The sequence below is a fragment of the Lemur catta genome, chromosome Y (assembly GCF_020740605.2).
Source record: "Lemur catta isolate mLemCat1 chromosome Y, mLemCat1.pri, whole genome shotgun sequence".
Classification (NCBI taxonomy): Eukaryota; Metazoa; Chordata; class Mammalia; order Primates; family Lemuridae; genus Lemur; species Lemur catta.
Window position 1 is genome coordinate 1,497,806 of NC_059156.1, and position 18,624 is coordinate 1,516,429.

The 18,624-nt window shown below is 38.0% G+C and overlaps 1 protein-coding gene across 4 annotated transcripts in view; it reads left to right on the forward strand.

Annotated features, from left to right (window-relative positions):
- Positions 1 to 422: 422 nt before the first annotated feature.
- The window catches only part of TXLNG (taxilin gamma), a 40,752-nt gene continuing 22,550 nt past the window's right edge, over positions 423 to 18,624 (forward strand). For all 4 annotated transcript variants that reach the window (XM_045539023.1, XM_045539026.1, XM_045539027.1 and 1 more), the window contains exons 1-3: positions 423 to 658; positions 15,389 to 15,687; positions 17,648 to 17,739. In XM_045539023.1, the coding sequence (XP_045394979.1) occupies positions 15,402 to 15,687; positions 17,648 to 17,739 (378 nt within the window). In that variant the 5' untranslated portion in view covers positions 423 to 658; positions 15,389 to 15,401. The remainder of the gene's footprint in view (positions 659 to 15,388; positions 15,688 to 17,647; positions 17,740 to 18,624) is intronic.

An 18,624-nucleotide genomic window follows, 5' to 3' on the forward strand; every position in this document is an offset into this window, starting at 1 on the left:
CCCTAGAAACTACAAGTTCCACTAGTCTGCACAGGAAACAGGGACTACCCTCCCCTTTTCAGAACACCGCACTGAGTTCCAATGCCGAGGCGAGGCGTGGCCGCACAGCCTGCTGGGGCTTGTGGTCTTCTAGTTTTACAGGCACCCACTCTTGCCACTTTTGGCTCCTGGGTGCTGTTGAAGCCCCGCCCAGAATCTGATGCTCCTCAGCCCCAGGCCACTGCTAAATAAAGTATGGTGTTGGGGGATAATGAGGTATTGGAGGGCAGGTGGGGCGGAGGCAAAAAAAAGAAAAAAAATGTATATATATGTATATACGTATGTAGCGCCTTTTCTGGTCACATGGGGTGCCTTCCTAACGGCGATTGGTCACGAAGGTTCCGGGGCTAAGCTGTAGGCCCACGAGCTTCCGTGATGCTACATTGACTGCCGGTTTGGCTGCTGTGTTAGCTCGTGGAGGAGCTGGTAAAAGCGGCAGCGCGGGGAAGAGGCATAGCTCCGAGAAGGCGATTAAGGCTGGACGGGGAAAACTACATCTCGGTCCTGGGGTGTGTCTCTGTGCGCGCCCGCTGCCTTTTACAGCATCTCCTCTTCACTCTCCGGTTATCTTTAGCCACTAGACGAACATTTGGCTCTCCTCGGTGCCACGTCGAGGACGGTGAGTGCAGTCGTGCGGGCGGGGTGTAGATAGGATAGGAATAGAGTTACGGGTGGGCTGGGGTCTGGACGCGGGGAGCGGGAAAGGAGGTCAGGGGGCGCACCATGTCTCAGGGCGAAGAACGCGAGGTGGGGGCACGCTGGGTGTGACAGCCACGTGTAGCCGGCACCTCTGGTCTCCCGGACACAAGCTATTCTGTCTCTCAGCCCTCGCTGTCGACTCACTACCCGCGCTGGACGCCGCAGTCTGGGGCTTGCTGGGGTCAGGATTCGTCCTCTACTGGAGCAAGAGAGTACGGCGTGCGTATGCTATTACGCGCTGGCTAGGCTTTTGCGTAGTAAGATAGCTGCCCTGTGGCTGGGGCTGCTCTTTGCAACCCCAACCCTTGGTGGTCTCGCTTCATTTTCAACCAGAGCGAGACCTGGCGGGCGCCCTCTGCGTAGTGGTGAGACCGCTTGGTCTCTGCGGGTCTCTTCCCTGGCTGCCCTTCAGTCCGGGGATGTGAAGTGACGCCAGAGGACCTCGGTCCAAATTGGAGAGCTTCGTCGTGTGATAACTTGTCTTGCCAGTGATCTTTTTTCTCCTCGTGTCTGCCTTCCTCCCTTCTTCCTTTCCTTTTGTGTGTATGTCCGCACGCTTATCCGCTAGCGAAAACTCAAGCGCCTTTAGTCTCAGGCTTGGAGACACACTGCAGCAGTTTCTGTTGTCTTTACTCAGGTCAAGAAGTGTTTGGTGTCGGAATACGTGAATATCAAGACCATTTTCAGAATGGATGAAATCCCTTTTGTTCGGGGTTTGCAGTTCGACAAATTTCTTACAACGAATAGTTTTTATGGAGTATGGGGTTTTCAGGGCCTTGGAGAGGAAAATTTCAAGGAGAGGGGACCTAAGAAGGTGGAAATATCGTTTTTTCCCCCTTGAATTTGAACATGTTGAAATGTTGAACATCCTGCTTGATCACTTCGAGCTATTTATGTGACTTAATTATGCACTTGAATACTAATAAAAATCATTTCTATCTGAAATTATGCAATATTTTTCTAATGTGTTTCGTGAACTTGAGAAGGGAGGACAACAATACAGTTTACATTTGAACAAAGTGTTTTTTTGAGTAAGTTTACATTTACATTATATTTACATTTGAGTAATGTTAGCTTTTGGGGGCCTTTTTTATAGTCAGGTATTTTTGTGTGTTTGTGCCTGAGAGTGTTACCCCTTAGCAGTTCTCTCTCTCTTTTCCTTTTTCTTCCTTTCCCCGTTTTTGTCCTTTCTCCCACCTTCTCCTACTTGTATTCTAGTGTTTGCAGGATTAGAAAAGAAGCTATGGACTGAATTTCACTTATCCCCAGTGTTTGATTTCATAGGCCCTCCTCTAGGAGAGAACTCTGATAAAAACAAAACAAACAAACAAAAAAAACACCATAATTTAGGTCATAAGTTCCTGTTTGTGCTCCTTGAGATGAGAACAGAAAGTCCCCGAAATAGAAACAAAGAACTAATCAGGGAGCATTTTAAATGACCAAGTTAAATGGTAAAACTAATGACCCTGCGAGTTGCAGAGCTCTGGCTCATAGCTGGATATGAATAATCAATCTGTTTGTGTTTCTACTGTCTACTCTTTCTTTTTCCTCCTTTTTTTTTTAATTAAAGTGTGAAGGTCTTGCTCTGTCCCTCAGGCAAGAATGCAGTGGTGCAATCATAACTCACTGTAACCTCAAACTCCTGATCTAAGGCAATCATCTAGCCTCCCAGAGTGCTCAGATTACAGGTGTTAGCTACCTTACACAGCCTCTGCAGTCTCATTGTTCTGTACTTAGACATATTCCTTTCATTGCTCATGGTTGTCTGAACATCTCTTTACTTTTGATTTCTTCCCTTCCTCACTAAGCTGACTGAGATGAGACTGAGATACATAGACAAGTATTTCTGAATTCCCATTTTTAAAAAAAGTGGATGAATATTTTGCATCTGCAGATTTACCTTTTAGGTTACTTCCTTATGACTCTTTACTTTTTATTTCCTCTGCATCACTGACTTGAAAAAAAAATTCTTATTTCTGACTTAACCTCTACCTCTCTTTTCCAGGAAGCAGAAATAATATTTGCATTGCTATTTTTAAAATATTAAGGGAATTAAAAGAATAGTGACTCTTCTGCCACTTCTTGGTTAGGTTATGGGATGTGAAGTGAGGAACAAGAAGAGATGGGCTTTATTAGATTTTGTTATTCTAGAACTTTATTTTCTCCCTTCAGTTCTGTCTTTTTTGCTTAATATATTTTGTGGTTCAGTTAAGTGTATATATTGTTATATTTTCTTTATGGATTGACCCTTTTCTCAACATACAGTGTCCTTTCGTTTAACAATTTTGTCTCAATGTTTATTTTATGTAATATTAGGATAACCACCTTAGCTATCTTTTGCTTATTATTTTGGTGGAATATCCTTTTCCATTTTTTTCTTTTTCTTATTTTTTTTTTAAGAACTGTTGCCCATGCTGGAGTGCAGTGGCACAATTGTAGCTCACTGTTATCTCAAATTCCTGTGCTCAAGTGATCCTCCTATCAGACCTTCCCAGGTAACTGGAAACTGCAGACACACACCACCACACCTGGTTAACTTTGGTAGACACCAGTTCTTTGTATATTGTCCAGGCTAGTCTAGAACTACTTTTGGCCTCAAGACATAATCCCACGTTGCTGGGATTAGAGGCATGAGCCACCATGCCTGGTGGTCCTTTTCTATTCTTTGACTTGCAGTCTATGTCCTTTGATTTAAAGTAAAGCTCTTGTAGATAGCATGTGGTTGGACTGTGATTTCTTAAATTCATTTTGTCATTCTTTATCCTTTGATTACAGAGTTTAGTCCATTTACATGGTCTGATAAGGAAGGATTTACTTTTGCTGTTTTCCTATTTGTTTTCTGCATGTCTTCTAGCTTTATTTGTTCCTCATTTCCTTTATTACTTATGCACTGTATTTAATTGATTTTTTTTTTTTGCAGTGTAGCATTTTCATTCCCTTCTCATTTCTTCTCCTGTATGTAGTTAGTTTTATCTTAAATAACTAAGGGGATTAAAATTGACGTGTGTAGTAGTTTGAATTAATTTATTAAGTGTATAATAAACTAGTTTCAATCAGCTGCAGTAGTGTGTAGAAACTCTCTTCTATATAGTTTTGATTTATTCCTTGCTGTTGTCACGTATTACATATTTGCACATTGTCATTAATATAGATTTATAATTATTATTTTATAAATTTGTCTTTTCAATCATGTAGGAAAAAACTTACAAACCTAAAATTCAGTGTTACTGGCTTTTATATTGACCTATGTAGTTACCTTTACGACTTTGTTTCTTTGTATGGCTTCGATTTATTGTCTAGTATCCTTTAATTTTTGACTGGAGGACATATTTTGGAAGGCAACTGTGCGTACCACTGTACCAACAAAGCTCTTTGCATTTTTTGCAGGGCAAGTGTGCTAGTCATACTCCCTCAGCTTTTGTTTATCTGGGAGTGTTTCAATTTGTCTTTCATTTTTGAAGGGTAGTTTTTTATTTTATCTTAGAGTTCATTGAGCTTCTTTGATATGTAGATTAATGCTTTTCATCAAATGTGAAGAAGTTTTTGGCTATTCGACAAATATCCATTCTACCCCTTTCTTTCGTCTTGCTCTGTGACTTTGTGCATATGTTGGTGTGCTTTTGGTATGTTGGGGTATCACAGGTCTGTTAAGTTGTGTTGATTTTCTTTATTCTTCTTTCTTTCTTTCTGTTCTTCAGACTATAATTTCAGTTAATTTAGCTTCCAGTCTGGTGATTTTTCTTGTTCAAATCTGCTGTTGAGCCTCCTCAGTGAATTTCAATGTGGTTGCTTTTAAACAATAATTTTTATTTATTTATGTTATTTTGCTCATTCATTGTTTTCCTGATTTCCTTAGCCCTTTGAAGATATCTATGACAGCTGGCTTAAAATCTTTAGTAAGTGGAATGCCTGGGCTTCCTCCAGGATGTTTTCTCTTAATTTTTGTTTTCCCTATGAATTGTCTGTACTTTCTGGGTGTTTTTTTGCATGATTTATAATTTTGGAGGTGGGGTGGAAACTTAAGGCTTTGAATATTATGATGTGGTAACTGTAAAAGAAAAACAAATCTAGGTTCAAACACAGGGAAGATATTGCAACAGGAAGAACACTCTGATTTCAGAAATCTACAAGCATCTGAAAATGAAACAGATTTTTCTTTTATAGGGATGGGTAAGCAGGATTGTGGAAACTTTTAATGAGAAATTCAGCTAGCAAATATGCGTGAACAGGTGACATGGAAATGTGTATCACTGTGGTCAGCCAACTCTTCGATGAGCTGTTAATGGAAGCATATCCTCTATTTTAGTGCTTGATCACAAGTAAGACAAAATTCAGGGGTCTGTTAGAGGAGAGAAGAATGACAATTTTAGGGCAAAGCAGAGATACTATGGGCCTTATTTTTAAATGGCAATGGTGAACACTGGCTTGTGACTCTGGAATTTCCCTGCTTCCCAGGGCTTCTGGTTGCTGCATGTTATGGTTTTGTTCTGGGACATTTTTGGATTTGTTTGTTAACTAAACTATTTTTGTGAAGACTTCATTTGTTGTGTGTGAATCTCAGAATTCTCTTCCATTAGCTTTTGGTCAGATAGTGATTTGAAAGCAATTTTGTGAACACCCTAGAGAAAACAGGAACAGCAGCAAAAACTCTTCAGATCTTTGCAGATTGCCTGTGTTTAATGATTAACTGGGCCGTTTAAAACTTGCCATGGGTGCAGTTGGCCCTTCTTAAACTGTGAGTTACATGTCTGTGAACTCAACCAACTGTAGACAGAAAAGATTCAGAAAGAATAAAAATGGGTGGTTGTATTTGTATTGAACATATACAGACTTTTTTCTTGTCATTATTCACTTATCAATATAGCATAACAACTATTTATATAGCACTTACATTGTGTTAGATATTATAAGTAATCGAGAAATAAAGTGTATAGGAGGATGTGTTCAGGTCATATGCATATCCTATACCATGTTATATAAGGGACTTGAGCATCCATGGACTTCAATCTGAAGGGAGCCAAATCCCTGGATCAGTCCCCCACAGATACTGAGAAATGACTATACTTTCTTGTGTACATCGTAACAGTCAGCCAAATATGAAAGCCTAGTATTCTCTCAGGTCTTTGCTGAGCATACATCCTTCACTGGGGAAGCATGTGCACTACTAGATTCCTTGGTATATGTGGATTCTTTCCAAAGCCCTTATTTTTCCATATTTCTTTTCTCCAGACTGTTATTTTCCCCAGATTTTTATTCTGTCCACTCCTTACCTTCTCTGTTATTCCTTGCCCCTAGTGGCTGTTGTAACTTCAACAAACACCACCAGCAGGCCACTACAGCCCTGAGAAAGTTCTGCAGCCTTTACTCAGGGAGCTGCTAGACAGGTCACACCCTACCACTGCAAAGTGTGTATTATCCAATTTGGCACCAGCACTTTATAGCAGGAATTCCACCTGCTTTCCTACTAGTCACTCTCAAGGTAGAGATTAGGGGATATTAGGTAAATTAAAATGCCATAAATCTCTGTTTCTGACATGTAGCAGCTTTCTTCATCAAGGATTTCTCTGGTTATTTTAAGTTCTGATTATATTCCAGAATTCCAAAAAAGTTGATATGGACATTTTTTTGATTACATAAAGTAAGTTTTAACCTTATGTTCTCAGTTAAACCCATTTGCCTCCTTTCTCTGTCCCTTCCCAATTCTTTTTTTCTTGGTCATAATTATTGGTAAAGTAACTTCCACATAATATGATAGATGTGGTGACATTATGTAAAACCTACAAAGTATTATACAAATTTAATACAGTGTTCAAGGTGTTGAGCATTAACTATATTAACATTTTTCCAGGTAGGACATTTTCAGAAGAAAAAAATGTTAGTTGACATTTAAGACTCATTCAGGCCCTGTGATTATATTTTTTTCTAAATCAGACTATTTCTTAGTTGAATTAATGTTGGCACTTACAAATATGTACATTTTATGACTTGATGGAAAAGTCTTTACCAAATGTCCAGTGCTGTATATCTGTGCTGCCCAGATAATTTTGGTAATGTTTATTGTCTTGGGTGTTGATTTGAATCCTAATGTAACAATTTCAAATGTCCTTCAATGATGCTTACTCTCCTACTCTTCTCCCCCTTTAATCTGCCATGAGTAATACTTATATGCTAAGGTGACTCTTGTTGTCTGACAAGTAAAATTGTTTGGTAGGGAGCAGAATCTATAAATTGTACCATTAGTTTAGAAGAAAGTTTTTCTTTTAAGAATTGAAGTGTGAACCATATTGAAGGTGAGAATATATGTGTGCTAGATAAAATAATGCCTCCCTCCATTTGCAAAGATATACATGCCCTAATCCATAGGACCTGTGAATATATTACCCTGTTTGGCAAAAGTTAATTTGCAAATGTCATTGAGTAGGATCTTGAGATGGGGAGATTATCCTAGATTATCTGGTGGGCACTGGGTAATCATGATGGTTCTTTTACCAGGAAAGCAGGGAAGATCAGAGTCGGAAAAATAGGTGTCCTAGAATGAATATATATATACCTTATATATTCACGTATATATAAGCCTTATTTGTCAACTAAGTATTTTAAAATAAAAATAATAAAAAAGAAGAATTTATAGCTAAAGAAAAAAAGAAAGGGAGGGAGATGCCAGAGAGAGAGAGAGAGAAAGCGAGAGAGACATATTCTGTGTTGTTGACTTTGAAGATGAAGGAAGAAGAGATAAACCAAGTAATGGAAACTGCATCTAGATACTGGAAAAGGTAAAGAAGAGAGATTCTTTCCTAGAGCACATAACCCTGCTGATCCATCTTTGACTTTTGGACTCAAGAACTGTAAGATAATAAATTGGTGTTTTTTAATCTACTGTGTTTGCAGTGTTTGTTACAACTGTAATAGGAAGCTAATACATTTAGTAAAATGCTCTTCTTCACCTATTATTATAATTTTTGCTATGTATTTGTATTCATTATGTTTGTATTCATTATATTTAATCTTATTATAATTCTGGAAGGTAGACACTATAGAACTGAGTTTACAAATAAGAAATCTAGCAGGGTGACCTTCCCATGACCAGACAAAGGATAGTAAGTGGAAAATTCAAGTGTTGGACTGTGCTTCAAAATTATCATCTGTTCCATGTATCTGTGTTTTTTAGAACAAGTTTGTTAAGCATGGTAAGGTCAAAATGTGCTTCTTGTTGAACGTGAGCAAAACCTGTTGGTAAGTAAATAAGTAACAGTTTTTGCTAAATGAAAATAAATTATTAAGGATAGGGTTGGGTGATTAGGAATTATCAGAAATCTGTTATAATAATGGGACTTGGTAAGTTTTGAGCCTTATACCTCTATTTCATTCAGTTAGGCCCCAGGTAGACTTTAAGATACATGAGTTAGGAAGTGTGCTGCATTGCAATTGTCTCCAGAAACACTTCCAAGTGTAATTTCTTGTTTTCTTTTGACTTTTTTAAAAAGTATTTTTATTTTTTTATTTTGTTTTTAATTGACACATAATTGTACATATTTAGAGGATATAAGTATAAACTTTGGATACCTGTATAAATTATGTAATGATCAAATTAGGGTAATTAGCATGTCCATCACCTTGAACATTTATTATTTTATGTGGTGAGAGCATTAAAGTCCTCTTCTCTTGTTGTTTTGAAATGTACAATATATTATTGTTAACTGGAGTCACCCTACTTTGCTACAGTAGATCAAAGTTTTTTCCTCCTAAACAGCCAGTTGACCAACCTCTCTCCCCTCCAAGTGTAAATTAAAGATTGAATGGAGTAAATTGCCTATTGTTTAACACATTGATTGCCACACTAGAAAAAAAATGATTTTTCTGGGCCAAGGTGTCTTATTATGAAAATAGAATAAAAACTTAGAAAACAAAATGATTCTTTCTAATTTAGTGAAAAAATTATTCTTTTTTATTGTTTTCTTTGTGTGAGTCACATACAGCTCAAAAAATAGTTCACATGGCTCCCAAGGTGAAGAGACATTTGAGTTACATATACTTCAGGAGGCCGGTGGGTCAAAACTAGCAAGAGTTAAATACAACTCACATGGCAGTTAGTGTGTTATAGTGTCAAACAGAGACACATTTTGATTTCTGTTAAAAGTCTGTACAATCAATATAGCTATGATAATCTTTAAACTGTTATTATACTTTTGTTAAAAGGGATCTGTATTCAGAAACAAGCAGGTGGGCTGTAAAATGGTAAATAAGTATATAGTTGGTTTCTGTCCCCTATTGCCGACAGAGAGCTCCTAAAACCCTTATAGATAGGATGGGGTGTTAGGAGAATCTTTTGTTCTAATATTTGGTCTTTGACACCAGTCACTGAGACAGAACTGCTAATACCTTTGTCATTTCCGCTGTGATAATGTCTCAAGAGAAGCTCCTAAATTTCTTGGAATTTCTTGAATGATAACAGCATCTTTTGTTCTCATGAGGTGACTCTTGGTGGGCTTCTAGACATTCTCAGGATTGGGGTTGGTTGTCAGGGAAACCCACCATATAATTAGAGGATTCTTTCCCACTCCTCTGAAGAGAAGGGCTGAAGGTTGTGTCAATCAGCAGTGAGCAGTGATTTAGTCAATCATGCCAATATAATGAAGTCCCTATAAAAACTGAAAAAGATGGAGTTTGAAGAGCTTCCAGATAGCTGAACATGTGAGGGTCCCTGAAAGTTTTTGGAGTATAGAAACTTTGTGCCTCTTCCTTCTTGTATACCTCACCCTATGCATCTCTTCTCTTTAGCTGTTCATCTCTATCCTTTATAATCTTTAAACTGGTAAACATAAGTGTTTCCTGAGTTTTTTGAGCCACTCTAGCAAATTAATTGAACCTGAGGAGGGGATTATAGGAACCTTTGATTTATGGTTGGTTGGTTCGGTCATATAACTCACAGCATGAGATCTGTGATTGACATCTGAAGTGGGGGTAGTCTGATGGGACTGAGCCCTTAACCTGTGGGAACTGTTGCTATCTCCATGTTGATAGTGGCCAGAACTGAATTGAATCTTAGGATACCTGCTTGTTTTCTGATGAAGAATTGGTTGTTGTGGGGAGAAGTTACCATACATTTTGGTGACCAGAGGTAAAGTATTCTATATTGAGATTTAGCATTTGGTTTTTCCTATCACTCTTATAGAAGTATTAACATATGTTAAAGTGGTCTGGTTAAGTAGCACAAATAAAAAGAGAAGGTTCAGTGTTTCAGAGGTGTATTATGATTGGTGTGCTCAGAGCTGGCGAAGTGTGGCTTCATAAAATTGTACAAAGATGTTCCATTGAGGTAACCAGAAAAGTAGAGGACCATAAAATAGTTACAGGTGTTAAATGTGACCTATAAAGTAATTGTGCTTCTTTAAAACGCAAATAGTGTTTGTAGTATATATTATAAATACCATTTGAGAACTTACTAGTAGTGTAGAAATTATGAAACCAAACAAGACTATGTTGTAATTCCCCTTTTTCCAAACTCTTGTTTATTCCTGGCTTGTATAGGTTTCCAAATCCTTAAGTTTAGCATTAGTTAACTCTTCTTTTCTTCTTATTTACCTATCATACATCTGTATGTACTTTTGTGTACCACAGCAATTACTGTAGGTCCTTTTGCTGCCAATAGGAATACTTACAGTAACTCCTAGAGTAGTTATCTTGCTGGCAGTTGATGTTCTTTATCAGATTTGCTCTGGGAAGAATATGCTCTTTGGAATGTTGTAGTTACTGATAATTTATTCTTATTTTTCCATATTTTTGGTTCATATCCCTGGGCAAAGTGTTTGAAATTAGCTCATCACTGGAGTTTGTTCATCTCAACTGCCTACCAGATATTACTCATGATTAAGTGAGGAAGTAGATCAACTGTAAATCAGATGGCTTCGTCAGAGTGAGCCAGACAATGAAGACTAAGGGGAAATGCTGTATATCAGTTCTCTCTCACCACCTTTTTGGATTATACTGATTGATACACCAATCATTTAAGAAAAGGAGGCCTATAGTTTAAGGAATAATTGGCCAAGAAGGAAGTGGAACTCTTCCTAGTTCTCTATCTAGTGAGAACATTTTCCCTAAAGATGGATCTGCCTGAAATAGGTGCTGAGGTACGGACCTGTCCTAGATCATGTCTTTACTTTTGTTCTTTTTCTGTCTATCCTCACTATACTCAGGAGAGCAGTTCTCAAACTTCTTGGCCTCAAGATGCTTTTACTTAAAAGTTGTTGAGGATCTCAATGTGGAATCTGAAGCCCTGTTGATTTGCTTTTTCTAATGTGTTGTATTAAAATCTATGGTCTGTTTTATCCTTTTGTACCTTTCAATCATTTTAGAACACATTTGTCATTTGTAAATACTGGTTCACTGAGTTGTATAGATCTTTTGAATGTTATCATATTAGAAAATTACATTTGTTTATATTCACTAATTTCATCAGAGAAGTCTTTAAGTACCGGCAAGCTGCCAGGCTTGGAGGCTGATTGAAATCTTTCAAAATTCTAATTTGCATGGGAAAACATAACTTTCATCATTACAGCAAATACTGTCATTGTTTATCTTGCCATGCTTATGTGATTCTTTTTCTATAAAATGTCTGCCATTTGCCCTAATTAGAATAACCATGGTAATAGCAACTATTTTATGTGCACAACTAAGTTTGCCATAGTTTATGGATGCTGACAGAACTATTGCAGCATCAGATAGTTTTTTTACAGTAGTATTTACCAGAGTGTCCACATGTGTACTTTTTCCTCAATTCCTAGAGGGTGATGTAACCAGAACCATATGATACCTGTATAGCAGAAGAATACTAAACTTAGAGAACCTGAAACTTTTATACTAGACAGTGTGATGGACAGAATAGTGGCCCTCCAAAGACGACCATGCCGTAAGCCCTGGGACCTGTGCCAATTATCATATTGGCAAAAGGAGCTTTTGTTGTTCTGACTAAATTAAGAATTTTGAGAGGGGAAGATTATCCTGTGTTGTTGGACCTCATGAAATCACAAGAATCCTCATAAATGAAAGAGGAAGGGAAGAGTGAGAACCAGAGAGGGGGTATTGTGCATAAGACTTGACTTGCCATTACTGGCTTTGAAGATGGGATAAGCAGGAATCCAAGGAATGTGGGAAGCCTCTAGAATCTGGAAAAGGCTAAGTAACAGATGCTCCCAAAAAGCCTCCAAAAGAAAAAAGATAACAAGCTACTAATTTGTTACAGCAGCAATTGAAATCTGGTCATTTAGGTGGGTAGTATTTCTATTTTTTTCTAAGGCTGTTTGTTGTATAGGCATCCTTGAAAAGATAGTCTAGTTACTACAGTCCCCAACCCCTGGACTGGCCATCAGTGCCTGAGCTCCACCTCCTTCCCTTCCCTCGCCTATCTGTTGAAAAATTGTCTTCTATGAAACCAGTCCCTGGTGCCAAAAAGATGGGGGACCACTGGAAAGGCCATTCGTGTCTTTGCTCACAGGAGAAGCAGAAATACCATCTTGGCTGCTGGTAAAAATTTCCCTTGAGTATACAGTCCATTGCCATGGTGTTTAATCTATAACAACCTAGGCTGGGATTAAATCTGTTCAGTTTATCTCATAGATTACTATCAATAGTCTCCAACCGACAGAAAGAGGCCAGCCTACAGGATTGACTTCAACCATGACAGCAGGGTCCCTGACCTAACCAGCTTAATAAGTGTCATAAAACATTGAAGTCTACTTCAGAGACCCATGTAGCTTTCTTATATTTCTATTTTGCCCCTTCCATTTGGGCTGATGGTATAGCAAGATGTATCAGTAAATAGCTCACAAGAAGGAAGTCTAGGACAATTTTATTAGTAGTAATTTCAGCTAAAGTCTCAGACAAATTTTACTCATAATTAAATGGCTCCTATTGTAGTGATAACCACCTGTAGTATGGGAATAAATGAAAAGTCATTTGTCTCTCTAGGGAGATCCTAAAAATAACCAAAGTTAGCCTCATTTTGGAGAGCACTTCACAGTTGTCTTTAGGCTACACAATTTGCTGGTTGTGTTTACTTAAACATTTGAAGATCTGTTGTAACTACCTCTAAGGTAGAAGTCACAGTGTTTTCCAAAGGAAGTCAAGTAAATGCCTAGCTTTGACCCAGAGTCACATGTGGGCATAGGGTTACTTCTTTTTAGAGCATGACTCCCTGGCTGGCTGGTAAGCCTTGTTTTCTAATTGAATAATTGAACTGAGGTTTTTTTTGTAGGGCCTGTTTGAGACCATTCAGCCCAATTTGTCCTTTCCGTTTGTGACACCAGCTGTATGGCATTAGTCTGTCCCTAGATGACTAAAGGACTGGAAGAGTGAGAGCAGGGGAGACTGTCTTGTGCATTATTTGGGAGGTTTAGAACCTGGGGCATCTACTGCTATTTTCACTTGAATGGCAATCAAATCATCTGAGCTGACTGACTAGGGAGGCAGATTTAGCAGATTGTAACAATTTGGGGAAAACACACCAAGGCATATTTCTTCTTCTCAGGCAGGCTGCAGGAACAGTTTTGAAAGATGCAGCATCATTAATGGCCCTCCCTCCCTCCTACCTTAGAGTCGAAACATTTTGCTTCCCTGATGCCTAGGTTTCTGTACTGGCACAAAGGCTGTATTTCTAGTAGCTACAACTTTGCCTTTTGTCCAGTCATCCCCTACTTTCAGCAGACTTTTTTTTTCCAAATGAGTGAGGTGCTAGAGGGATAAGGGAGTTTTTTCTGACAGAGCTCCATTATGTTTTCCTCTTTCACTTTGGTCCACCAGAGTATGTTTGTGATCCAGGGCCATGTCAATGCCACAAGAAAATCCAGGTAACTGAACCAAAGTTTGAATCGCCAAAGCCCCATTCCTTACCTGGAAAGTGTGCCATCTAGGCTGGCTTGGGTTTGCTGTGGGGAAAAGAAAAGAGCATAATGCTTAAGGAATGGTTAGGGTAGAATGCTGAGTATTCAAAATGAGCTTATATAGCCCTCCACCCCTTTGTCCTGATCATTACCCAGGAAAAGACTGAGAGTTCACAGTCCCTTTCTGGAGTTAGGTACATTCAGTGTTCCAACATTCCTTTCTAAGGTGTATGGATATCAGGCAGACTTGGGAGGGCTTTAAGGATTAAGTATTCAGTTGTGACAAGAGCCCAGAAGCAAGCTAATTGCTACTTTTTAAAAGGGGTGTTCTGGTATGTCGGGAAAGCTGTTCTCTTTTTCTGATTATCACGGAGACTTATAATAGGATAATTTGGGTTTGTTGGCTTCCAAAGTGCTCTATTTATAGCTGTTCCCAAATAGGAGAAGCTTCACTAGCACCTGTGGGGTGGTTAAGAAAAAGCATATTATACTTTAATTTCTGCTGTATGTTCAGATATAAAAGCAACAATCATAGTATATTCAGTCAGCCCAAAGAGCTCCACCCATATGGTCATATTAGCTTTCTTGCTATATGGGGAACCCTGTTGAATTCAGCTGAATTTGAAAACCTCCTACTTCCACAGAACCAGATGGAACAGTGACTTGGGTACCTGTTTCCAACAAAGCCAAAAGAGTTTGAGTCCCTCCATTTACCACAGTTCCCCAGCATGTTAGGACAGCTGTCTATGGCTTTTGGTTTCATTAGGGAGCCCAGGGAGGCCTTGTCCCCAAGCCTAATCATCCTTAACATGGCTGAACACAGAGTACAGAGAGAGGTAGAAATTAGTGGATATGAAGGGAGAGAAGGGGTCCACATCAGTATGACTCCTCCTGCATAAGGAGTACGGGCTATTATTTTTATGGTTGCTCTTGTCCTGGGATATGGGGGATGGTAGGCAGGCAATGTAAAATCTTACAGCACTCTCCTAAATAAAATCAACTTTATTCACTAAGACTTCCCCATGTTATAAGGTTTTAGAAGATTCTAGAAGTATGCAGAAGTTTATTCTGACAGATTTCTCAGCTCATTTCCTCTTTTGTGGAGAGACAGAGTCTTGCATTTTCATATGCCATCATTATGTGGTGACACCTCTAATAATTGATTTAAATTTTATTATCTTTTTGTTTTGCATTTTTTTTTTGAGACAGAGTCTCATTCTGTCACCTGTGCTGGAGTGCAGCAGCAGCAGCATCGTAACTCACTACAACCTAAAACTCTTGGGCCCAGGAGATCCCCCTGCTTCAGCCTCCAGAGTAGCTGGGTCTACAGGTGGTGCACATCATCATGTCCAGTTAATTTTTCTATTGTTTGTAGAGACAAAGTCTCACTCTTGCTCAGGCTGGTCTTGAACTCCTGAGCCTCCCAAAGTGTTAGGATTATAGGCATGAACCACCCTGCCCAGCCTAATTTTAATATCTTTATATTTTGCAATTATATTACATCTCATTGAAACTCAGAAACTACCATAATTAATTACTTTGGATTTTAAGAAACAATGTTACTTTATAAGCCACTAATGAAAGGGAAAAAAAAGCTGCCAAACTATATGAACTGCCTGTTGATCGAAAGATGTACAAAAAGTACCAAAGTAACTTTAAATATGAGCACAGGAGGATGGAAAAAAACTGTATGTTTCAGTACTGCATAGTTTTCTTTCCTTGATTACATTTGATTTAACCCCTTTCATCTTTTTTGTCATTCCTCTTCCCTCTAGTTCAACTGGCACAATGGAAAAAGCTGGAATTTGTGGGCGAGGGGTGAAAGTGGATATGTTGTATAACTCTCAATCAAATGATATTCTTCAACATCAGGACTCAAATTGTGGCACAAGTAACAAGCATTCATTGGAAGAGGATGAAGGCAGTGATTTTGTAACAAAGAACAGGAATTTGGTGAGCCCATTGTACTGCACACTAAAGTCAAGAGAGGAACCTCCTGAGCAGAAAGCTCAAACAGACCCCACTAATGGTCAGCAAGATTTAGATCACAAGAAAAACAAGGAAAAAACCTTAGGTAATAATCTCCACTCTGTGGTTGGATGTTTTCACATGCTGCTCATTTTATAATATTTATATTTCTGCAGAACAGGTGATTATGAACATGATCAGTTTGGAGACAGATGTTGCTTAGCTGTTAATATTACACTTATTTTTTGATCAAGTGAGTCTGCCTGTCAGCTGCAATTATGTACAAGGGACAAAAATAGCAGACTAGGAAGCTTAGTTACATAAGAACCTTAGTAATTTCTTTCTGTTTAATGAGAACTGTTTTTTCTGAAAAAGTCTGGAGACAGTTTGACAGAAATGTTTAATTTGCCTTGTTTGTGCCTTTTAAGATAGCTTGACTAATAACTATGAAAACTGTGCATTTGTTCATGTTTAGAATTTCCAGGATATGTTTTATCCCTTCTGCTTTGTTAGTTTGGCAATTAAGGGTAAGAAAGTGACATGTTAAATTTCATGAATGAAATTTCTTTTTATTTTGCCTTACTAATTGCCTTTACTTTTTTGTCTTTATTATACTAAGATTTACATAGATGAGTGACTTCTATACATGACTGTAACTTGGAATTTTTCTTTTTAATCTATTTTGTGCTACTTTGGAAAACTTAAATAATTATAAGAATGTAAAAACAATTATAGGTCCTTGAAAATAAGAAATATCTTCAAGCTTAATAGCCACAATTATGTGTGTAATATATATCTTGAGGTTAAAACACTCAAGAATAGTTTAAATGGTTTGATTAAAAAACTTCATGAAATTGCAGGTTACAGGTGTTTCTTGCACATTCAGTAACAACATTTTATGTTTTTTTCTTATTTGACCTTGGAGTGAATGAGAAGAGAATTCAGTGTTAAAATTTTGTATGCATAGAAAAATGCTGGTTGAAGTTAGCCTGTTTTCCCTTTCTCCATAGCATGCTATAAAGTATTACCAAATGTTAAAGTTTTTCAAATGTTGAGTGAACATTTTAGAAAACCAAAAGAACTAGGCCTAATGACTCAATGCCTGTAATCCTAGCACTCTGGAAGACCCAGGCAGGAGGGTCACTTGAGTCTAGGAGAGACAAGCCTGGATAATGTAGCAAAATCCCATCTCTATGAAAAATATTAAAAAATTAACCAGATGTGGTGGCACACATCTGTAGTCCCAGCTATTTGGGAAGCTGATTTAGGAGGATCACTTGAGCCCAGGAGTTCAAGGCCACAGTGAGCTATATGATCGGATTGCCGTACTCCAGTATGGGCAACAGAGAGAGACCCTGGCTCTATTAAAAAAAGGAAAAAAAGAAAAAATGAAAAGATGCTTAACAGATAGAACATTAATATGTATTTTGAAGCACAGTTTGCCCCCTCCTGTCTTAGTCACTTTTTCTCCCTTGCAAAGTTATTATTAGTCTTTTAAAACTATTTTCCCCAAGAGAAGAGGTATTTTGACTTCACTTTTCTTTAAACTTAATACCCAAAATATGCTTAGTAGATCTTCGGAAAACAATCATAACTTATTTAAACTGCTAATAGAAAAAGTTATAGGTTACAAAGGTTTATGTGTAGCTAGTAGCAGTTGAACTTCCTTCTCTATTTCTGTTAATGCTTGGCTAGAAGGAAGCTTTTAAAAATATTAGCTACCCTTTTAAAATATCTTAACTTGGAATGTTAATGTCTTAACAGTAATTAGACAAGACGAGTTCTTAAACTTTCTTTTATATGTCCTTCACTAAGCTTAAATGCCAGATAGCTAGCAGTGGTAATTGGTAAGTGAAGAAATTTGAGGGGCTAGAGGAAAGAGAAAGTGTCTGCTCAGTTAGAATTTCAAGATAGTCTTACTAATTTAGTAGGTAAATCTGTTCCACATTATAGCCTTAACTCATTTTACTCTGGATGACTGAACATTAAAAGTTTTACGTAGAATTTACAGATTGAATTGATTTCAGCCTTCTTCTGGAATTTTTTTTTATCTTATTGATCATTAGGAAAAGAAGTCTTATTATTGATGGAAGCCCTAAACAGTCTTTCAACTCCAGAGGAGAAACTGGCAGCTCTCTGTAAGAAATATGCCGATCTTGTGAGTGTTTAATCAATGGAGTAGGGCATACATAAAATGTAGCCAAATGTATATGTGCTTTATACAGTTTTAAGAATAATTTTGATGTAGTCTTAGGTGTAAAATTATATATTTTTTTCCAGATTTAAAGAATCTGCTTCCTTGGTATTTATGATTGGTTGTGTGACTTCATTTTATGAGATAATATATAGAACCTTTAATGCTTTTTTTTATTGCGGCATATTATGGGGGTACAAAAGTTTAGGTTATGTATATTCCCCTTGCCCGCCCCCCCGCCCCCACCCCGAGTCAGAGCTTCAAGTGTGTCCATCCCCTAGACAGTGCATATTGCACTCATTATGTATGTATATAACCATTACCTTCTCCCCCCTCCCATCGGCCTGACACCCTATTAATATTATTCCTATATGTGCACGTAGGTGTTGATCAGTGAAACCAATTTAGTGGTGAATACATGTGGTGCTTATTTTTCCATTCTTGGGATACTTCACTTAGTAGAATGGGTTCCAGCTGTATCCAGGAAAATACAAGAGGTGCTATATCACCACTGTTCCTTATAGCTGAGTAGTACTCCGTGGTATACATATACCACATTTTATTAATCCAGTCATGCATTGATGGGCATTTGGGTTGTTTCAACATCTTTGCAATTGTGAATTATGATGCTGTAAACATTCGGGTGCAGATGTCTTTTTTATAGAATGACTTTTGTTCTTTTGGGTAGATGCCCAATAATGGGATTGCTGGATCAAATGGTAGGTCTGCTTGAATCTGTTTAAGGTATCTCCATATTGCTTTCCACAGAGGTTGCACTATTTTGCAGCCCCACCAGCAGTGTATGAGTGTTCCTGTCTGCATCCACGCCAACATTTATTGTTATGGGAC